This window comes from Acomys minous (genome assembly GCF_964271855.1).
Source record: "Acomys minous genome assembly, chromosome: 9".
NCBI classification, from domain to species: domain Eukaryota; kingdom Metazoa; phylum Chordata; class Mammalia; order Rodentia; family Muridae; genus Acomys; species Acomys minous.
Window position 1 is genome coordinate 55222581 of NC_140490.1, and position 23802 is coordinate 55246382.

At 43.1% G+C, this 23802-nt stretch overlaps 1 protein-coding gene across 4 annotated transcripts in view; it reads left to right on the top strand.

Annotated features, from left to right (window-relative positions):
* Nucleotides 1–295: 295 nt before the first annotated feature.
* The window catches only part of SLC35B3 (solute carrier family 35 member B3), a 28661-nt gene continuing 5154 nt past the window's right edge, over nt 296–23802 (top strand). The window contains exons 1-8 of one of the 4 annotated variants that reach the window (XM_084796406.1): nt 296–405; nt 4731–5013; nt 7297–7418; nt 15398–15552; nt 16868–16975; nt 19858–19955; nt 22022–22114; nt 22516–22627. In XM_084796406.1, coding sequence (XP_084652532.1) covers nt 4813–5013; nt 7297–7418; nt 15398–15552; nt 16868–16975; nt 19858–19955; nt 22022–22114; nt 22516–22627 — 889 coding nt within the window. In that variant the 5' untranslated portion in view covers nt 296–405; nt 4731–4812. Of the gene's footprint in view, nt 558–990; nt 1383–4730; nt 5014–7296; nt 7419–15397; nt 15553–16867; nt 16976–19857; nt 19956–22021; nt 22115–22515; nt 22628–23802 lie in introns of those variants that run through there. The other 3 variants (XM_084796408.1, XM_084796407.1, XM_084796405.1) reach the window with 3 other exon arrangements.

Sequence of the window (23802 nt, forward strand, 5' to 3'; positions counted from 1 at the left end):
AAAGAGTCCAGAGAACAGGGACAGGAAAGAAGCAACCTCATTTCTTTGAATCAAAAGACACCGGCTGGGGAGAAGGAACCTCAGGCTGTTTAGATCCAGTTCGAACATTCTGAACTCGGCCTCCTTCACGGGTCTCGGCTCACGGTCACGGATGTGAAATCACCTGGGTCATGGACCCCGCAAAATGGACACAGCCAGTCCTGGCCCAGGCTCAGAGCACGGAGCATGCGCAAGAGGTAGCGACCGCAGGCAGAGGGCGGGCGAAAGGGCGGGGCCGTGCGCCTGCGCACGCGCACAAAGACGCATAGGCGGAAGTGGTGTACAGGGTCCGGCAGTGTGAGGACCTTCCGGGGAGGTGGCGGCGGCGGTGGCTGGAGCAGAACCGGAGGCAGAGGCGGATGTGGAGTAGGTGACAGTGTCAGAACTGGGAGGGGACCTTGCCGCGCTACCTGGTGCCATCAGGCAGGAGTGGTGTGGACGCCCACATCGCGTCGGCAAAGAAGGTGGACGCTGCGGTCCGAGTGGCGGGGCTCTCGCAGACCTGTGAGGGGTAGCAGGTGGGGGTCGGGGGGTCGCGCTTCCGGCAATAGTATCCTCTGGTCCAGGCCTGAGACCACCACCCAGAATCCCCTAGCCTGCTCACTGTGCTCGGAGACTATTGGTCTCCCGGATTCCCTAGATTGTTTTTACAGTTCAGAGCCACTTCTGGGTCTGGGTCCAATCCCTCCGGTGCCCGGTGCTTGTTTGCCTTGCGGCCAAGTGACTATTCTTGCAGGGCTATTAAGTTTATGTTGCTGAAATTCCTGTGTGTTCTTTCCGACTTTGCAGTCGAGTGCTCTTCCTTCTCTGCCTCTTTTTCTTCTGAAAAAACGCTGAAAGGTTTTGTTAGAATGCTATCAAGAGTTGTTTGTTTTGATTTTTCTGTATTTTAAAGAATTACATCTGCGTCTCTTCTACAGGAGATTATCAGAAATAAGGAATTTTAGTTAAATGTTTTTCTTATAAGTTAATTGAAATGGTTTGAGACTGGGGGTAGACACTGAGAGCATTTGAAAATATTTTATATAGCGTTATTTCTGCTTAAAGTAAAGATTAAATCCTGATGTTAGCCCTTAAGGGGGAAAGAGTTTCTTTGTGCGATGAGGGATAGAAGAAGTCATAGTCTTGTTTTTCTGCTTTCTGATCTTATTCAGCACACTGGACCTAAGACCTGAAGACAAGACTGTTACCAGAGTGTGGCAAGTTTTGGGTGGAGTTGGGTCTTTTGTGCACATGACAGATTTCCTCTTTACATTCCAACTTTGTAATAGAAAACTTTCATCTTTCATGTTACAAAAGGCTAGATTAAGAGCTAAGCTGAGGCCTGCAAGATGGCTCATCAGGTAAGAGCACTTGCCACCAAGCCTGGTCCCCATAACTCGCCAAGTGAAAGGAGAAAGCCAACTTCCCACCAGCTGTCTTCTGGCCTCCACCTGGCTGCCATCTGTGGCATGTACACACAGATTTTTTAAAAAGAAATAAATCAACCTTTATTTCAGTATGTCATTGAAAGTCAACATCACCTGTTTCTGAGAGAGAGAGAGAGAAAGAGAGAGAGAGAGAGAGAGAGAGAGTGTGTGTGTGTGTGTGTGTGTGTGTGTACACATGTGCACAAATGCACTTGCGGCTATATATAAGGGTGATTTGGTTCTCATCCGGAGCTAGAGTTAATGGGCAATTACAAACCTCCAGATATAGGTGATACAGGAACCGAACTTGGCTCCTCTGCAAGAGCAATAAACATTGTTACCCGCTGAGCCAGCCCTCCTCCAGCCCTGGCTCTGATTCTTTAGATAACAATGTCAATTATTAATACTAGAAACAGAAGTGAGGTCGCAAGCATCAGGGATCACAGTTTGCGAGTAGCAGAGGCCTTGACCAGCCATGCTTTCTGACCAGTGATGTACTGCCCACCTCCCCTTGCTCTGTGTTTCAGTTCCTGAGGAGAAAGTGTTCTGACCTGTTTTCTGTGTGCACAGCATCAGAGCACAGGGCAGTCGTGTAAAACTGCACGCTAACTGCCAGCCTTTTGAAGGGAATGGTGTGCGGTACTGAGGCATCATATAAGCAGGTGACGCCATTTCCTTGTTGATCACAAGTCCTTTGTGGGAACTCAGGAGACATGAGTAGTGTGTCGCACACATTTTAAAAAGGGTAGTGCTGAAGGCATTTACCTGCCCTTGCAGGTGGAGCCTAGAGCTGCGGCTCATAAGGACGCCAGGAAATGTGTAGGAGGGTTAAAGTGGTGGGGGAGAGTGGACCGGAGTAATGCTGATCACATGTTTACTAGAGCCCAAGAGCGTCCTTCAGTTCAGTGCCTTTTTTTTTAATAGTGTGCTGTGGCGTCATATAGCAGGTGTTGGAAGGGCAGGCTAGGTAGGAAATCAAGATCAACCTGGCACAGCCAACCATTTCAGTCAGCAGTGCTTCTGAAAAGCTGAATAATGAAAGCTAACATATACCGGCTGTCACACTGTGTGCTGGGCGCCTTTACATTTATCCCCTAGATGCCACACGGATGCTTTAATCAGCACATTTCACTTTTCGCAGTAGAGTTACAGAACCAGACTTTCAGAGAGATTACTTAGCTCAGCACGCCTCGGGTGGTAGCGTAGCTCAAACCTCAAAGGTTCCAAACCATGGGGTGTTTCTTGTATTGTTAGCTGTAATGGAGTCGATGCCGTATGCCTGGCAATTTATAGAACTCTAAACATTTCAGAAGAAGGTAATGTTGGGAAAGAGTTGCCTTCTGGAGAAATATTCAGTAAATGTCAGTAAAAGTAGGAACGAGGTTTTCTAAGACTGTGTGTGTGTCTGTGTGTGTGTGCGCGCATGCCTGCCTAAGTGTAACATTGTTATCTGCATTGTCCTCCCACTTGTTATCCACCATGGGTTCTCAGTTTTGCTGATCAAGTTTAGCAGCACTATAGTCCTTTCAATACAGTTCAAGTGAGGGGTGATGTGAGCTGTAGTCTGAGAGTCTTGTAGGTGCGCCAATTTATTTGTTTGCTGGTGTAGATTTAAAAAAAAACATGACAGATACTAAGAAACTAGTAACATTTCGTCTTGCCTTTATCTTCTTCTAACCAGAGGGCTTAATGAGGGGTATCACAAAGAAGGGGTGTCAGTGGTGAACTTAAATCTGACCCAAAGAAAGAATTCATCAAGCAGAAAGGATACCATGAACAACATGAGGTTCTCAGGAATGGATGAGTGGTTTAGGTCTTTTATTGAAAGAACTCAAGGAAGAAAAGCTCAGAACCTACGTTTATTTAACTAGTGCCCTGTGCTCTGTTGCTGTGCATATAGGAAATAGGCCGTAGCATTTTTTTCCCTAAGTATTGAAACATAGAACAATGGGAGGCGGGCAATTTAAAATGTGGATTATTGTGAAAATTCTATTTCAAGGATGTCCTACAACGTGGCATTAAATAAACGTATGGAAAGCCAGACGTGGTGGTGCATGCCTTTAATCCCAGCACTCAGAAGGCAGAGGCAAGTGGATTGCTGTGAATTTGAGGCCAGCTTGGTCTACAAAGCAAGTCCAGGACAGTCAAGGTTACACAGAGAAACCCTGTCTCGAAAAAACAAACCAAAACAAAAAAACAACAAAAACCTTATGGAGATAAGAATAATTGAGACACAGCAAGGGAAGCCAGAATAAAGAACAAAAGCATGAAGAAAAAGAAAAACAATAAAAGGACTTATAAAGTTTAGACATAGGACGGATGTCCCACAGAATAAATGTCTTGGTGCCTGCATATTACTAGTTCGATTGTGTACCATTCCTTGCCCCTGTCAGTATGACTAATGAAATTTCTTTAATGTCTTCAGCTCAGCTAACTAGAAGCAATGACTCTAGTTCTTGTTATTTCAAACTACCACACGACAGTTTCTTTTATAGTTTTTTGAGAAGCCCCTATCAAACCTGTTCTCTCCTGCCCTCAGATTTGTGTGCCCTGGAATGCCAACAGTGCAACTGTCTAGGAAGATAGTCCTTCCTTCCTGTGTGCTCTCCATGTTTCTGCCTTTCCCTTAGTGTTACCAGGAATTCATCATTTTCAAGTTATGTAAATGCAAAGAGAAACTGACAGTTGTCAGTGGTGGTATCATGATTTTTTTTCTGACAAAGAAATGACACATTTCCTGCTATTTATAATCCAGAGACTTTAAGGTAGAATAATTTTCTCGTAAGGTAGGGGAGTCTTCTTAGTCATAATGGGTGGCTTGTGCTTTTAACTGTAGTGCTTAAGGCACTAAGGCAGAGTATCACTTCCTAGCTAGCCTGGACTACGTATATCTTTTTTTCTTCCAGCCCAAGGAATATTGTTGCTAAATCTCCTGCCTGCTTGACTTTAATTTTTAAAACTTCACTAGCAAATAGATTGTATGCTTGTCAGGTCCTTAAGCATCACTTTATTCTCCTACAAGGTCAACTATAACTTGAAAATATTTTACAGTTTACTAGTTCTAGTTTGGGTTGCTATGGAGATGAATATAATGCTATCCGATGCTGCATGAGTGGGGTGGGAAGGGTATTGTATTTGCTTGTTGGAGAGCTGGGGTGTGGGTGCTAACACTGACGTCCAGCAAGACTGAGCTGCAGCTATATATTTTAAAGTGTACTTTGGAATATTATTTGAATCTGATACTTCAAGTGCTTTGCCGTAATTGCTTATTCCTCTCTCTAGGCCCAGGCAGCAAAGGAAAGACCCAGCAGTGGAAAACAGCAAAGACAAGGTTGCAGGCCTTGAATGCGGCAAAGCAAGAACAATGGACTTCAAGTTCAACAACTCCAGGAAGTTCGTCTCCATCACTGTGCCCTCCAAAACCCAGACAATGTCACCACACATCAAGTCAGTTGATGACATTGTGGTGCTGGGCGTGAACCTCAGCAAGTTTAACAAGCTCACACAGTTCTTCATATGTGTTGCTGGAGTTTTTGTATTTTACCTAATTTATGGATACTTACAGGTAAAAAGTTTCATTTGTTAATAATAATGTTAGTTAATTTAGCACTTAATGCCCATGTTGGTTTTGACTACTTTTTCACCATGATATGTTTATTTACAGGCTACCTGTTGACTGATAGCTTGACATTTTCACAGAAAAAGAAAAAGTAGCCTCTTAAAAGGGCTACTAAGAGTAAAGATGAGAATCTTCAAATTAAATAAAGACTGCCTTACAAAATTAAAATTATAAAAAGTAAACTTGTAACTATTTAACAAAACATAGGTAATTGCAGCTGTGTGTTTATTATCTTTAAAAACTTATTTATTTTTTATGTGTATGAGTGTTTTGCTTGCATATATGTAAGTGCACCACATGTGTGCCTATTGCCCAAGGAAGCCAGAGGAGGGCGATGGATCCTCTGGAACTGGAATTAAAGGAAGTTGTGAGCTGCTGTGGAGATGCTGTGAAGTGGACCTGGGCCATTACAAGAGCAGCAGTGCTGTTAACCCTGAGCAGCTACACACACACACACACACACACACACACACACACACACACTCACACACACTCACTCATTCATACACACACACACACACACAGTGATTTTTTTAAAAAAGAATGAGTTAAGCATTGGTTGATGTCTACTTCTTACTGACTTGTTACAATGGCTGATTAGTAATTCATGTACATGTAATTTCAAAGTATAATACTGTATTTAGTAGCTGGGAATTTAGCTGTTTTGGTAGAGTGCTTGCCTAGCAAGCCCTGCATTCATTTCTTAGCACTTCATAAACAGGATAACAGCACGTGTTTAGGATCTTAGCACTTTGGATATAGAGTCAGAAGTTCAGTGTCATCCTAAGTGAAGTGTAGTGAGTTTTGGGTAGCCTGTGTTACACGAGACCCTCTCTCAACAAAGAAAAGAAGGAAGGAGACACATGCACAGAGAGAGAGAGAGAGAGAGAGAGAGAGAGAGAGAGAGAGAGGAGAGAGAGGAGAGATATCCACACTCTGTGTTTAGGGAAATTAAAACTCCCCTGTACAATGAAGATTTTTAAGAATCTGGTATATAATTTTTAAAATGCTGTAATAAGAACCGTATTTCTGTAGAAAAAAGTTTGTAGATCCCTGGCTTTTAGTGAAATGAGTATTTTGTGTGGGTTCTCAGATCAGCCCCCTATCTTGTCTGGGGCAACTTTAATTTTGGTCCTTTTTTATTTTTTAATGGAGAACCATAAGATGATGTTGCGTTTTAGTTACTTCTCTGTTGATTTTCACATCTAAGTTATCTTAAGACCTGTGACCTGGCGGGAGTGGAGGCGGGAGTGGAGGTGGGAGTGGAGGGCGGGAGTGGAGGTGGGAGTGGAGGTGGGAGTGGAGGTGGGAGTGGAGGTGGGAGTGGAGGTGGGAGTGGAGGGTGGGAGTGGAGGGCGGGAGTGGAGGTGGGAGTGGAGGGCGGGAGTGGAGGGCGGGAGTGGAGGTGGGAGTGGAGGTGGGAGTGGAGGTGGGAGTGGAGGGCGGGAGTGGAGGGTGGGAGTGGAGGGCGGGAGTGGAGGTGGGGTGGAGGTGGGAGTGGAGGGTGGGAGTGGAGGGTGGGGCGGAGGTGGGAGTGGAGGGCGGGAGTGGAGGTGGGGTGGAGGTGGGAGTGGAGGGTGGGAGTGGAGGGTGGGGCGGAGGTGGGAGTGGAGGGTGGGAGTGGAGGGTGGGGCGGAGGTGGGAGTGGAGGGTGGGGCGGAGGTGGGAGTGGAGGGTGGGGCGGAGGTGGGAGTGGAGGTGGGAGTGGAGGGTGGGGCGGAGGTGGGAGTGGAGGTGGGAGTGGAGGGTGGGGTGGAGGTGGGAGTGGAGGGTGGGGCGGAGGTGGGAGTGGAGGTGGGAGTGGAGGGTGGGGCGGAGGTGGGAGTGGAGGGTGGGGCGGAGGTGGGAGTGGAGGTGGGAGTGGAGGGTGGGGTGGAGGGTGGGAGTGGAGGTGGGAGTGGAGGGTGGGGTGGAGGTGGGAGTGGAGGGTGGGAGTGGAGGTGGGAGTGGAGGGTGGGAGTGGAGGTGGGAGTGGAGGGTGGGAGTGGAGGTGGGAGTGGAGGGTGGGGTGGAGGGTGGGAGTGGAGGTGGGAGTGGAGGGTGGGGTGGAGGTGGGAGTGGAGGGTGGGGCGGAGGTGGGAGTGGAGGGTGGGGCGGAGGTGGGAGTGGAGGGTGGGGTGGAGGTGGGAGTGGAGGGTGGGGTGGAGGAGAGGTGGAGTGCGCTTGTACAGTGGACTGGAGTCATCGCCGCCTCGGACCTAACAGCACTCATTCATTGCCTTCTCACAGGAGCTGATATTTTCAATGGAAGGCTTTAAGCCCTATGGCTGGTACCTTACTTTAGTGCAGTTTGCATTTTACTCCATATTTGGCCTAATAGAACTTCAGCTTGTTCAGGACAAAAGGAGAAGGTATGTGGTGAGCTTGGCTTTTCGGGTGGTTATTATAACTCGCATCAGTTGAGTCTGGAAAAAAAGGCAGCTTGCTGAATGTGCATGAACTGTATGTTTCCTGTTAACATCTGGTCATGAGTCTTCGTCACTATAAACTACTTATTTAAAATACTAAATCTCCTTCTTTTGTGCACCAGAAAAAATAAGATTCCCTCTTTTAAGTGTAGTGTCACGAAATCAAATAGATCTGGGGTCAGTTCATGGTTAAGCACAGCCCCTCAAATAGTGCTGAGCTACGCATTTTCATGACTTGACCAAAACAGATATGCCTAGTGACAGATTTAAAGTAAATGACCAGTATTGAGCTTTCTAATAGTTTTTAAAGTGTAAAGTAGTGTTTTATGAGCTATGTACCACTGACATTGTCATGAATGCCTCGTAGCTGAGATACACGTTCTTTTTTAAGTGCTTTCGTTAGTTAATAGTAACTCACATTCTCAGGTACATGTGTTATCATATGTTACTGTAGTTCATCCCATCCCTGACTGCATCCCACATCTTATCTGCCCCCTCTTGTCCCTCCCTCCCTGTAGGTCTGATGTTGGCCATGTTTTCAAATATCTCCTGGCCAGTTGCATTTCCTCTAAAGAATTGTGTATTCTGTTTCTTAGCCCATTTCTTGACTGTGTGATTTGTATTCTGGTGTTTTATTGGGGTGAGGTGGGGTGGGGTGGGGAGAGGAGTATTTATTTTCAATATTAATCCTCTGCCTGGTATATAGTTAATATTTTTCCCCTTTTTATTGCAACCCCTCCCCTTTTTTTTTTAATAGACTGTCTCTTTATTCTGGTGCTGTTGTCGTTGCTGGGCAGGAGGTTTTTACGTTTATATGATATGGTTTGTCTGTCCTTGAGATTCTCTGTCCCTGCCCTTACCTGGATTTGAAGTGCTTTCCCCAATAGTTTGAGGTCATTGGGTCTTATATTAAGCTCTTTGGTGTGTTCTTGATTCATTTTAATGCAGGGTGAGAGATGTGGATCTGATTCATTCTTCTACATAAGGATCCAGTTCCCGCCACCATTGTTGAAAGGGGCTGCCTTTTCCCATTTATGTTGTGACATCTTGTCAAAATGAGTTGGTGTAGTTGTGTGAGTCTCTTTCTAGGCCTTCTGTTTTGTTTTTCTGTTGGTCTGTATCTGTTCTGGGGTCCACTGTCATCCTTTTTTATCAATATGGCTCTACAGTACAACTTATTGTGATACCTCCAACACTGTGTTTTCTGTTAGGAGGGCTTAGAGGACTGTTATGCTTATGAATGATTTTTAGTATTTTATCATTGTGTAAAAACTGCATTTGAATTATGATGGGATTCTGTTGACTCTGTAGCTCACTTTAGTAATGCAGCTCTTCTCACATTGTAGTTCTGCCAACCCATGTCGTCCTCAGCTTCTTTCTTCATCGTCTGCAGGTATCATTGTAGCAGTCAGTCATGAGCTCCTGGCTTAACTTTATTCCTAGGTTAAGTGGGTTGGGATCTTTCTTCTTTATTTCTTCCTTAGCAGGCAGGTTTTGACATAAAACCTCATCAGAAGAATCTTCTGCTGGGCTTTAAGGAGTCAGTTCTCTAACTGCAGCATGAGTCCCGGGGAGCAAGCCCAGGCTGTCGGTCTGTGTAGCCGGCGACTTTACCCATTGCCCCCTTGCTGGCCCTCTGCTAAGACTTTGAGCGCTTTGAGCCTAACATTGCCCATAGGTTTGCCTTTTAGAGCCTTGACTTTGTTCATGTGTCTTCTGTTCCTAGCTTCAGAGTTTTAGTCATGAAGGAGTATCGAACTCTGTGTGTGATCTTTTCTGCATCTATTGAGACAGGGTTCTGATTTGTGTCCTTAAGATTGCTTATGCGGCATATTACATTGATTTGTGTATTGAGCCAGCCCTGCCATTTGACCAGCAGCATAGTTTCACTTTGTTTCTTTGTAGATTGTCTGTTGAACAGTTTGTCTAAAGATGAGAATTAGCAATAAAGTCTCCACTATATTGTACTCACACCTAAGTGACTTTTTATGCCTGTTAATATTTGTATGACATCATGAGCCATAGCGTTTGGTGCATATTTACTTACAATAGTTATAACTGCTGTTCAACTTTTCCCTTTATTACTATATGCTGACCTTCTCTATTGTCTGTCCTAATTTGATTTCAAGTTATCAACTATCAAAAAGCTATACCACCTTGTATGCAGTTTCCATGCGCTTGGTCAGTTGACTTCCACCCTTTGACTCTCTGTGAGGATCCTCCAGACAGATGGTTTTTGGAAACATCAGTTTTTATGTGTAATACATCAGCCAGTCTGACTCCTCATTATTGAGTTGAAGCCTGCTACACTTGAGGTCATTTCTCTCTTTGGACATTGGTTACTAACTTGTGTGGTTCTGGTGCTTAGATTGGTGTTTGTCCTTCTCCCTCCTGGTAGAGTTTGCTGCTCTGCTGCCCTGGACACACTGATTCCCTGTGTGCTCTCCACTGTCTGTTCCTCTCATGAAAGTCATACTTTCCTATTTTCTCATGACTGAGACTGTTTTTTCATCTTTCTCTGTTATAGTATTCCTGTAAGTATCTTCTAGAATGCCAAGTTAGTGGTCATGAACTGCCTTAATTTGTTCTTATCTTCACCGAGTCATATTTCTTTATCAGTTTTCAAAGACAACATTGGCAAATGTAGCCACTGGGTCAGCGGACTTGAACTATATATAGCATTCCATGATTTCCTGGCTTGAAGCTGCTGGTGAGTGGCCTGATGTTACCCTGATGCTGTGTCCCTGTGGGTGAGCTGTGTTTTCCCCTTACAGCTTTTGCTCAGGTTTCTTTGTATTTTTGGTTTCCTGGTTATTATGTGCCATGGACACATTCTTATCTGGTTATGTCTGTTTGGGACTCAGAGCAGCCCTTTGTGTTTGAATGTCCGTTTCATTCTCTGGGTTTGTGACATCTTCTGCTCTGGCTCTATAGGCTGTGTACCTGCCTTTCTTAAGTTTCTACCCCAAGTTCTTAGGTTTGGTCTCTTGCTTGGATCCCAGAGTTCTTGGGCTTTGAGGTCATACTGCTTCATTGTTTTCTTTATTGATATTTGAATGTAGCATGTATCCTCTTATGCCTCATTCCTGAAACTTTTTCTTCTACTTGGTCAAGTATCTTGTCAATGCCTTCCACTGTTTTCTATTTGATCCATTGAAGTTTTTTCCAACTTTTTTTTTCAAAATTTCAATTTCTTGTTTTTTTTTTTAAATCCAACTTTTCATCCATATTGCTGAGTTCCCCCCCCCACCTTAAACTTGTTTATTTTGCCTGGATTTTATCTGGTGCTTGTTTGTGTACATTCTTTAAGGTCACTTATCATTATGACCAATAAACTCTTGAAGTCTCATCTAATACCATTGAACTCGATAAATGAGTTAGCGTCTTTTGAAGTCATGCTGCTCTCTCTGACACACACACACACACACACACACACTCTCTCTCTCTCTCTCTCTCTCTCTCTCTCTCTCTCTGTGTGTGTGTGTGTGTGTGTGTGTGTGTGTGTGTGTGTGTGTGTGTTCTTTGTAACTGTTTAACACATCTCTTGGTTTGGGTTTTCCTTCTGGTCATATCTGAAGATCATCATTGAACATCCTTTTCCCGAAGGCTGAATCCCCAGTACAACCCACTGTGGCAGCAACAACATCAAAGAGGATATAAAATACATTTAAAATCAAATACAGCTCATATATCACCAATGACATAAAACAGAAAATAACAAAAAATAATGTAGGATTGCTGTAATGTTAGGAATGATTGTGGTAATTGTGAAACTAGCAAATTAATGAGATGGGAAGGAGGCACAACAGAAAAGAGCCAAGGTTAGATGAAAGGAGATAGTGCAGCAAAAGGAAGGGTGAAAAAAAGCAAAGTAACAAACAAATTAAAGAAAAACCAGTACAAGAGTTTCCAATAATGAGATGGTTCAAAATCAAAATTACACAAATTTTAGGAAAGAGCGAGAAAAAATAAAAGGATGGGTGTACATGTTTCCTAAAATAAGGCCAAAGTGTTGCTAAAAGGAATGGAGGGAAACACTAGGAGGCGTAAAGAGAAAAAGGAGAGAAGTGCTTGCTTAGTAATGGAAAAAAACAAAAAAAAGCAAAGCCAACCAGAAGTAGATGAATGTATGAAGGAGAAAAGTAAAAATGTATCTATTTTAAATGCAATAAAATGAAAATATTACTAAATGTACCCAAGAGTGGGTTCTGCTAATTTCTTGCTGTCAGAGGCAGGTGGCCTTATGGCCCATTTTTGGTGTGGTTTGTGTGGTAGTGAACAAGTGTCTGGGTTCAGTTTAGATCTTTTCCACACAGCAGAATCTCTGCAGTCCGTAGGCCCAGCAGCCCCCACTTTCCTGTAACTCCTCACCTAGCATCCTCTAGTGTCACTGAAATTTCTGCTTGGAGCTGGGCATCTCCCAGGTGTCGTGGGAGTGTGCCTCACACACAGCTCTGAGATCTGTGCAGACAAAGCACCGCACTGTACTTGCAGCCTTGTTGAGATGGTCATCACCCTCTTGCAGAGGCACAGGTGGATGTCGAGCAGCCTGCTGGGGCTTCAGAGTTCTCAGGTCCTAGAGCAGGCACTCTGACTTGTTCCTGCTTTAAGGCCACCCCAGGTAGATAAGTTTGGAACAGTAGGTTCCCTCAGGGTGGCGCCCAGCCACTGCCCTCTTAATGGAATTCCTCTCCAACATTGACGTGTCTGCCTGAACCTTCAGTCTCTCATCAAAATCCAAGACTGAGCTAGAGGCTCTTTCTGGCACCGTCACAAGGTTAGAGCTGCCTGTGTCCTCACCAGGACTGACTTCCCTTTTAGATGAGGCTTCTTCTCCACCCACACCGGACAGCAGCCAGAGCTTGGCTCAGTTCTTGTTGGTGTATACGGTGTCTGAAGTGGAATCTTTTTTTTATATACTGTGTCTTCACCAAGTCACAAAGAGACAACTGCCTTAACTGAAAGCCCAAGCTTTCTATACTTTTAATTGATTCGGATTGTTCTTTGGCAGTTTCACACATGCCTGTATATTCCCACCCTGCCCTGTCGTCTCCCCTCCAGCACTGTGAGTTTCCCTTCCCCCTACTAGTCCATTTTCCACATTTTTGTCCTAGAGATCTATGTTCCTAAATCCTGGAGAAACACATTTCTTATTGTTAAATTCAGAACTCTCACTTGAAAATCTTTTAAATTAGTAACCATACTGATTTGAAAAAATACTTTGGTTTCTCTTTAATGGCATATAAAACAAAACACAGTAATACTGTGGCCATAAACAGAAGGTGTTAGGAATATGGCTGTAATTTGGGAGTAAATGAAGCGTGTTCATCCTTTCATCACGTCTAGGATGCGTGTATTTGTGTATCTATGTGAGAGTGAAAAGATAATAAAGACAACACTGACAGTCCATCTTTCGTATAAATATGTAATGCCCTAAAAACCACAGCTTTTTATTTTTCTGCATATAATTGTTTTGAAATATATACATAGATAATTCAATTTTAAATATTCAAATCCATTTACACAAGGTTCTTACTGGAAGAATCTAACACATATCTTTATAGATTTAATTTTATTTCCTAAATTGTTTTGCTAGCAACTTGGTTGAGCAGCTGTAGTTAAGTGCAAGTGTATGAATATTATCTGTAGTGCTTTCATTCTCTAAAGCTCAAGATAAAGCATGGGTGACAGACTGGAAAGTGAGTAGAATTGCCAAGACTAATAGGGAGGGGCTGAGGGTATTATCTCTCGGAAAGTACAGCTCAGAGTAGAAGTCGAATACAGCTCCATTGTGTAGAGTTTGAGGAGGAAGCATCTCCCTGTATCTGCCAGCCTGGTGAGAAGTGGCCCTCTCCATGGCCAGCCAGGGGAGGGGTGGTGTGATTAGATTCATCTCAGCTTTCTAGCCATGTGGCCATAAAACATTTGAAAGTAAGGCAACTTGCATTTGATTTAGACATGGGAAGATTCTCAGGGATGAGTGTCTAGACTTAAGTCAGTTGTGGACTGAAGCTCTTGGGTAGGAGGCAGGTTGTCTTGACTTGAGGTGCTCTACAGCAGAGCCTCGGCCAGCCACAGGGCTCCTTGTCCTTACTATACATGATTTCTGAATTTCCTTGACTGTTGCTCTCTTTAGCCTTTGACCTACGCTCTGCTTAGTAGTTTTCTCTCCCTAAGTCTGTAAAGTAATGCTATGTTGCCATGAGAATGGGATTTAGAATGTTAAAATCATGGGTTTGGGCACTGCCTCTCCTCAGCTCTGTCAAGGCCTGGGGAGTCTCAACTCTGGGTTTGTTGAGAAATTTGCGAGTACCATCACAGCTTCTAGGCTCAAGCCATGCTCACCGAACAGCTTTTTAGCCATTGACTCTTCCTCATGACCCATGCAGAGACAGGATCGGGAGGAGGGCTAACATGTTTATAAGGTCATGTAACCGGTTTCTCTAAGGGCCAGACCCTCTGTCTGAGCCCCCCTGAGCTTTAGGACAACCCCTTTCTGCCTGTATTTTGCTTTTGTAACCATTCCTCATAAGTTTGTTTATTGGAGTTTTTTTTTTTTCAGATTATCTTTGAGGAAATATGAGGATGGCTCTGGTTTCTATCCTTAGCCAGGAGAGTTATGTTTCTTCCTTTGTTGATAAGGATAGTGATTGGTCACACTCCAGAGACACTGAGGAAATACAGTTGTAGTAACTGAAGGACACCATATGGGCAGGCCAGTTCTTTGCACTGGATTTTAAATGTAGACTCCTACATCAGTACATAAGTAGGAAAAACCTCAAAGGTGGAAGGATAAATAATGCATTTAAGTTGAATGTTTACAATAAATTATTTTTGTGTATATCTACCCATATAAAAGATGTGTAGAGTTGGGGTGTAGCTCAGTTGGTAGAGCCTTTGCCTGACATGCATAAGGCCCTGGGTTCAATCACCAGCACCACACATGCCAGGCTTATCCCAGCACATAGGAAGTCAATTGGAAGAAATGTAAGGTTTTCCTGTTACAAAGAAAGAATGAGAGGGAAGGAAGAAAGAAAAAGAAAAGAAGGGGAAAAGTTGGAGGGAGTAGCCTCTGTGCCTGATTTAAATGCTAATAGAAATGCCTAAATGTAGATTATATACCTAAGTGCACAGCATAATTAAATTACATGACTAATGGGTTTTCTTTGTGTTTGTGCCCATCACACTAGAATGCCAGATTATTGTTTTAAACTGTTAATAGCTACTCAAGACAGAGCATATACCCATACTAGTGACTTAAAATTGGAAAGATACCAAATTCAGAATCTCCTTTAGGAAACTCCAAGAGAGCCAGAGTTACAAAATTAGAGGCTACAAAAACAGCATCAGAAACTTAACCTTAAGTTGATTATGTAATGTGGAAAGTGGCGAGGTGGTTTATAAAAGTGTGCTGGCAGTGTGCTGGAGTTGAGCTTGCTCTACTGAAGTTTTTTGATGCTCTGGTGATCAGATTTTCCTAATGCTGGATGGAAAAGTTGGGAGACTGCAGCAATTTAAATGTTAGGTTACAGCATTAGTAATTGGGCCTTCTACCATGTAGAGGCCCATATTTTTAAAAAAATCATCCTTTTTTTATTAATTAAATCAAGATATTTTTATCTATGCCTAGAGCTGCTATTTAAAAAACCTTTGGTCAGCATTTATACATCAGTTAGAATCTCAGTAAAGTCTGTTATAACACATAGTTGAGATTCCTTATTGATGATTCAGTAAAAGTATATTGTGATTTTTATATATATCATGTACACAAAGTGTTACAACTCGAAAATGATTTTTTAAATGTATGTTTCTTGAAACATTAACCAGAAATCAGGAAGCACACTGTAAGCCATCAACTTTACAGTACTATGAAACTGTACTGTGGGTCCCACAATGAAGGTTTTAAAAATTGTCTCTTCCAGAATACCAGGAAAAACCTACATGATAATAGCTTTTCTAACTGTGGGTACTATGGGCTTATCAAACACTTCCTTGGGCTACCTGAATTACCCCACCCAAGTCATCTTCAAGTGCTGCAAACTGATTCCTGTTATGCTAGGAGGAGTTTTTATTCAAGGTACAGTAACGATCCATTTTATACTGTTTGAAGCACACAACCATGTTGTGGCGTCTGGCGATAGGAAAAGCAATAAATTGTCCACAACAGTGTTCTAAGCATCTTCGGGCTTGTACTAGTGTAGTGTCTGGTAAAAGCAGGCTGTCCTAAAAACATTGCTATTGCTCTAACAGACTGTAGGATTTGAAGGTCATAATTTGGATGAAGAGACAACTCAGTAACTCGTTTTATTAGTTTATCTTCTAACTTAGTGCATCCCCACAATGCTGTATTCTGTCTGAGTGGACCCCCCACTTCTCCCTGACCACACTGGCTTTCTGATGAGTTAGAGGCCACCGGGGTCGAGCTGGATAGAAAGAGGAGGAGGAGGCAGTCAGAACAGCAGGTGTTGGGTCAGCTTGTTGCCTGGTCCCTGTTGAGCCTGTTCCTGCACTGAAGGGCTTAGGCAGCCTGCGCTCAGTGCGCCTTTCCAGACTTGACCTTTCACAGGGAAAATGTGTCAGCCACCTTACTGGACATCTCAGGATAGTGGTTCATTCATACAGAAAAAAAATACCCCAGTCTCTATTAAAAATTCTGACTAGGCACATATATTTCCTTAGAATCTTTACCAAAAGTTAGACTATATATCATTTTCTAAACAGGCAGAAGAAAATGAGTGATTTTTTTTTCGTCCCCCTGTCTAAAGGTCTTCACATGGTATTTATAAGCTGAAATGACGTTTAAAATAGCTAGGCCCATTGCTCTCTTCCTTTTGTAAACTTACAAACTACAAGAAAATCTGCAGAGTTTTGTTAAATAAAAGACATACTCATTGTTACAAATTGTTAAATTTGGGGCATATACCTTTTACTTTTGTCAGTTTTCACAAATTGCAGTCAAGTGCTAAGTAAGGAAGTTTTTGGTCACTGTGTATATGACAACTGTCCCCTGAGATAAATTCGCCCAGTGACATCACAGCCATCTCGGTCTGTGTAAGTGACCTAATGATGTCAGACCACGCAGTCCCCCTCAGGTCCGTTCTCAGGGCTCATCCCCGCCATTACGCAGTGCATGTGTGTGCTTCAGGGTTTTGTTTTGTTTTGTTTTCCCACCATAATAGATAAAATCTCATTTCTATCTTACAAGAACATGTGGTGCCTGGTTTAATCTTGAGCCTCCTGGGATTGTGATTGCCTTGCTCTGAGTGTTCTTTGTGTTTGGGGCAGTGGCCATGAACAGCGCATCCCTATTCTGCTTGGTGAAGCCCTGGGGTCTGATGGTAGGCTGGGTAAGTATTTGCATAATGAGGCAAGCCTCCTTGTGTCTTACCTAGGAAAGCGGTACAACCTTGCAGATGTGTCTGCTGCACTGTGCATGAGCCTTGGCCTGATCTGGTTTACTCTGGCTGACAGCACAATTGCACCAAACTTTAATCTGACAGGTAAGGAATGTGTTTGTATTCCTAAGTTGTATAAGCATTTTATTTTGAATAAGAATTTGTAAAATTTCTTGAGGATTTTAAATGATATTATGATCTCCATAAGTCTTACACCTAATAAGGCCTTCCAATTACATCATTAGCTGTCAAAGACTTAAGAGTCAATATGTGTGCTAACCTGCACATGCACATAGGAGTTGTGGGAAGGTCACAGTGGTGATATGAGCTAAACAGTTACTGTGTGACTTAAAGTTCCCTCCAGTGTGTGCTATGCCAACTTTTGTTAATTAAATTTATATCTTTTCAAAAGCCAAATAAGTATTACAATGTATCCAGGGATAAGAATAAACATTAGAATCCTGTTTTTACTTTAATGACCATTCAGATAAAATGTTTTTGGGTATTTGGGGCATTTACTATATATACAGTATTTTCCTAAAGTTACTAAAAGTTTTACTAAGAATATAGTGTTATCACATCATTTATCTTGACTAAAATAGCATTTAAAGTTTCTAGATCAGAAAAACAAAAGCAAGAAAACACCTAAGAGAACAGGGAGAAAGGCAATATTGGAATGCCAGCAAGCACAGAGTATAAACCAGTCATTTCCGTAATGAAAATATTGGTTACATTAGCTTCACAATTGTTCTCCAGAATCAGACCAGCTATCAGTCAGCCTTACTAGCCCTCGTTAACTAGCCTGAGCTGATATGTTTAAATATAACATTTGGGCCTCTTGGGGCAGCCCTCTTAACAGCCACAGTCCTGAGGGAACTCGGTGCCTCAGCTTCCATCAGAATCTCACTGCTTGATTTCTGAGAATACTTATGGTAGCAGCTGTTGCCACCAGGGTCGAGAATTTTCAGGAAATCTTCATTTTTCCATCACAGACTTTCACATCAAGAGTGTGCTTGAGAACTTGAGAACAGACATCATTGGCTCTTCTAGTTGAGAAGACACAAATTCGCAGTGAGCGAAATTTAGTAAAAATATATCCAAGAGTGAGTGACTTGCAGGCCCTTTTCAGTCCTCCAGTAGAATGGAGAGAACACTTTGCCTCCTGCAAACCTGGTGGGAAGAGAGAATAAGATGGTAGATGTGGGAACAATTTTTCATGCTGTTTGAAGCTTGCCTTTACACATCACACTTTCACCTCACCTGTGTCCAGATGAGCAGTGTGCTTTGAGGTGATTATAACTATGTGTTCATTCTGTTTAAGCACCGTGTCCTCATCCTGTTTCCTCATCCTGTTTTAAATTAACCTTTAAGAAAAACAGTGCACTCAACCTTTCTATGTTTTGGACTCTGATGTGCAGTGTTCCCTACTTCTCCTTGGTGACCCATTCATGCCCCTGACTCAATGAGCATAAGGTTGTATGTGGCCAGATGTAAGATGATTCCCTGGAACAGCAAGGGTTGAAGGCAGCACTCGGGTATAAAATGATAACATCTGGTTGTGCCTGTGTGCACTGTTCCAAGTCAACAGAGTCAGAAGAGTAATTTCTCCATTTATGAAAACTGTTGAAGTAGGCCAATATGTTGCTAGTGGTTTTCTTCCCATCCTTAAGCTCCCAAAATAACAACTCATGAGACTCAAGATAATTATTTACAAATACCTAAGCCTAGCTACCTTATAACTTAAATGGCCGGTTATAACCATCTGCATTCTGTCACATGGCTGCTTACCTGGGCTCAGATGCCGAGCATCCATCTTCTCCACATCTCATGCCTGGCTCTGTCTCAGATTCCTTCTGCCTCCCAGATGTCCCACCTATTCCTGCCTCAGCCAGAGGCCATAGGCTTTTTCACTGACAGGCGTTGCATCCATACAATACACAAGCAATTCCGTCTATATGAAACTTCCATAAAAGATAAAGACAAACTGTCCTCACTCCTATTCAATACCCCATTTGCTATGCTGTTTAATAATTAGGAAAGATGGTCTTTATGTGAAAGGAGAGATAAGATCAAGAGAGATGAGAACTCTCCGGAACAACTTAGTTCTACTCTCGGGTAAGGGCACCAAGGGTAGTTGCTTTTGTCTTGGCTTACTGTGGAATCACCGCAGGAAGGAAGGCTGGGAACATGCACAGGCCGCAGGGGGCGGGCAACTGGGGCTACAGCCAGGGAAGGTGCGCCCCAGGCACCTGGAGCGACTCCACACTTTGAAAGAATTGGAACCCAGACACACCTCATGAAAGAAACTGCTGAGCACTGGTCCCCTCTTTGTTTTTAGAGCAGCGGTTCTCAGCCTGTGAGCCACAGCCCCTGTGAGGGTTGACTGATCTTTTCACAGGGGTCGTATATCAGATAACCTGCATATCAGATATTTACAATTCATAACTAGCAAAATTGTGCTTTTGAAGTAGCAATGAAAATAATCTTACATTTGGGGGTCACCGCAATGTGAGGAGCTGTATTAAAGGGCCACAGTGTGAGGAAGGTTGAGAACCACTGGCTTATACATTAACCCTGTGAGCCCCGAATACCCACAGATGGAACTATGACTTTCAAACGTGAAGCTCAGGGTGGCCAGGCCTGTCCTCACGCTACTTCCTAGGAGTGAGTGATGTCGCCCAGAGTCGATGCCGGTCAGTGTGTGACAACTTAATATTGTCCATCATGCCATCCAGGCTAAAAGTAGAACTGTGGCGTGATGCTAAAGTGTGCTTCTGATGGCAGCATTCAGCAGTTTATTAGTGGCCATCCCTCTCACGTTAGAGCTGTCATCTATCTGCCTACCAAAACAGCTGCCAGTCAGAACAGTCAGCATTCTAGCCAAAAAGGAGTGACAATCTGCATTTGATTTTAGCCCAGTTAAACTTCTGGTCGACCTTCCTTCCAGCCAGTGTGTTTAAAGAGGATCATTCTCTTATTCCTTGAAGGTGTGATGCTTATCTCCCTGGCGCTGTGTGCAGATGCTGTCATTGGGAACGTGCAGGAGAAAGCTATGAAACTGCACAATGCTTCCAACTCTGAGATGGTGAGCATCCCAGTACTTTCCTCATGTCTATAAGACACCTGGCTGAGCTTATGAAATAGCTATAGTGTCGAAGACTTAATGTGAATTTTAATCTACTTTATCATTCTCATGAACATAATGCCAAGGAATACTGTGGAAGGTTAGAAGAAAACCTGTCACTGCTAACATGTTACTATAGAATTGATCAATATTTCTATATCTCATTAATTTCTATAATTTTTTATCTGTTAAAAAAAACCCCTTTGTGACATTGCTCTTCTTTTGTCTGTTCCTCTCACTGTGGCGTTTATCATTATTACTGATGGCTTCTGGCTGTATCAAAAGGTTTTTCCAATTCAACATTTTAAAATTTTCATCCATATTTCTTAATGGTTTTATGATTTCCATTTCTTACTAAATAAATCCTGCTAAAACCCAATTCTGCTAACTAAGCACCCCACCCTTCCCAGTTGTTTTAGAAACCTTTAAAGAAAAAAAAATCTCAGGGTCAGAATTGAATTTTCTAAAATTGATTTTTGCCTCAGCCCACAGAAACATGAGCAGCTTTATTCACCCCATGGTTAGGACTAGCTACCTTTACTCCTTTTCAGGAGACTCTCATTACTAGCAGTCACTGACAGTGTTCATACCCTCATGTAAACTACAAGTGCCACTGGGTGGATTGAATCCTAAGTTAATTTAGGGGCATAGCGTCTGTATACTTGATTCTTTCAGTTAAGACCAAGGTATGGCTTTCATTTCTTCAATATTTTTATTTTATTTTTAATTGTATAACATTAAAGAGAGACTCTGTGTGTGTGTGTGTGTGTGTGTGTGTGTGTGTGTGTGTGTGTGTGTGTGTGTGTGTAGGTACAGCAGAGGTCAAGACCCCTCAGAGCATGAGTTACAGGCAGTGTGAGCCACCCACCATGACTGCTGATAACCTGACTTGCAATCCCTAGTCCTAATCCCTGGGCTGTCTCTCCAGTCTCCTCAAGTGTCTTTTTAAATGTCCACCAGATTTAAAAGCATTCTTCAGATAAAATGTGTTCTGGGTTGTTTATTTGTTTGTTTGTTTGAATGTGTGAGTAGGGGAATGAGAGACAGACAGACAGACAGCGAGCACACAGTTGTTTGTTATTCAGACAGAATACCCTGTACTGAAGCAAATATATTCCCTGTTGCCATCTGGGCATAGCATGGGGCATCGTGAGTAACTTCTCAACAGGAACTTGAGCTTTGGTAGATTTTTTTTGTGTTCACTGTCACTAGTCTTAATGGCTAGGGTAAAATTGGCCTCAGAATTAAGACCACACAGACCTTTAATCCCAGCACTTGGGAGGCTGGTGCAGTCAGATTGCTGTGAGTTCAAGGCCAGCCTGGTCTACAAAGTGAGTCCAAGACAACCAAGATAACACAAAGAAACCCTGTTTCAAAAGACTAAAAAAAGACCATGCAGGTCACCTGGAAACTTAAGATAGCACACAGGACAGTAGGCTTTAAACCACAGCCTGGGTTCCTATCCTAGGACACTTCCTAGCTCCTTTGGGGCAAAATTACAACCTCAAGCTTCAGTGTCTTCATTTGGAAATCAAAGGCTGTGAGAAGTCATCAGAGTAGCTCACACAGGGGGTAGCATCGCTGACCTATAGCAGGAGGTTCGCTGGGCGTAGCCCTCAATGAAGAGGCGAATCAAGAAGCCTAAGCAGCTGGAGTGAAAAGTGAGTGGGGAATTACAGTGATGATTTTCATAGCTTTTGACACTCCAGTGCTCAGGATGTTTTTCATAAGTGGCTTTAAGGATTTTGTCCTGTTTATGCTTTTGGAAGGATAAAACAATCTGCTTCAAATTTAGCAATTAATCGAGAAATGAGTGAAATGTAAACATATATGGAAGGTTCCATATGGCCATGGATTTTCAGCCCTTATTTCTAGAAACTTCAGCCATAGGGCAGTGATAATGTTGCTTTAGAAATGTTTTCTTTTATAGCATTGACTGAGTAGCTGAATTGTTCTGCGTATTCAAACCCTGGAGTTTCCCCTTCCGGGGTGACAGCCCTTCTTCTGTTTGCTTCCGCCTCCTCCAGGTTTTGTATTCATACTCCATCGGTTTTGTGTACATTCTCCTGGGACTATCGTGCACCAGTGGGCTAGGCGCGGCAGTGGCATTTTGTTCAAAGGTAAGCACATATCGCAGTTTAAAACAATAAACATCTTACATTTAATAATTTTCTCTGTACTGTTTTTGCCTAGTTCAAAAAAGGCTAGTGTTGATATAATTTGGTAACTATGAATATATTACAGATCAGAAATGAAAGGATCTCAGAAATGATTGATATTTAATTTTTTATTTATTCTCTGCCCTGTAAGTTAATTTTTAAGAAGTTCGTAATGTACAAATGAAGGGTTTTTCATTTCAATATTTTCCCATTTAAATAAAAACTAAATGCTGTTTGCTTGACTGCATTGTGGAACGACTTCTTATTGCTCAGAGGTTGATTAAGATCTGTGGCTTGATTTCATGTTTGATACCTCAGGATTTGCTCTGTATTTTCCTAACAGGCCATTTTACTCCTTGCAGAACCCTGTTCGAACCTATGGCTTCGCCTTCCTGTTTTCACTCACTGGCTACTTTGGCATTTCCTTTGTTCTGGCCCTGATTAAAATCTTCGGTGCTCTGCTTGCTGTAACAGGTAGGAGACTTGGACTGTGAAGTAAATGTTAATGTTGTTGCTGCTGTGGTGTACAGAAGAGCATGAGCTGTGCCTGTCCCCAGCTCACTCTTCAGGAGCTTGTTTTGTTTGAGTTCTGAAGGAAATGGTGTGTGGTCTTAATTTCTTGTTTTGAGGATCTTGTTTTTTCCCTTTGTGCAGTGCTGAGGATAGACAGTGGCCCTCAGCATGCAGGCCACGTCTCTACCACTGAGCTGCATCCCTGGCCCTGAAGGCTTCGTTTTTATGTCAAATATATACATTTTCATGAAAAACACTAACTACATTAGAAAAATGCTTTAAAACTATGATGGAATGAAATCCCTTCAGGGAAAATATTACCTTCATTAACTTTTAATTGATTACTGAAATTCTAGTCTTCCTTGCCCTTAAAATATGGCAGGAGCATTTTACAGTTTGCAAGCCTTTCACTTGGGTTTTTCTGACACCACCTCCAGACCAGTTTCCTCAGCAGTGATGGGCGTGCCCAGGCCTGCACTCTAGAGGACTGAAGGGTGCATTTGGTGCATTTGGAGAGCAGAGTGAGGGGAGCCAATGACTATGTGCTGCGGTGCTTTCCAGGGTGGCAAATGCATACTTCCTCCATGATAGAAGCAGGAAATTTTTCACTGTCAAATAATATGGATAATAATAGCTAACAGAGCACTTCCTGTGTACTAGACACCATTCCGGATGTAAGTCTCACCTCATTCCTAACCAGCTGCACCGTAAACTCAGATAACAATAACGTGAGTGTGGAGTGGTTAAGGGTCTGGGTGACAACCTGCTAGAGTCAGGATTCCAGGCAAAGCCACCTGGCTCCACACCTGTCTTAACCATGCCTTCTTGATTGGCATGGTGGAAGAAGACTCCATGACCCTCAGTACTCTCCCTACCGTCGCAGCTTCCTGCTGGGCAACTGGATGGAGCCTGAGAAGATGAAAGTCGTAGCATCCTCTGTGTGGAAACTTTCTAAGATGCTGTACTCCTCCACCCACATTTTCCTGGCCACAGCCTAAGTCACACGACCACACCTAAGTGTAGGGGAGACAGGAACATATGCTCAGCACAAATAGGTGCCCTAGAAGTAGTCACTGACGATCGATCAGGCCCTGACTTGTGTTCCCAGGGCAAGTCCTTGAGTTACTCACTCACGC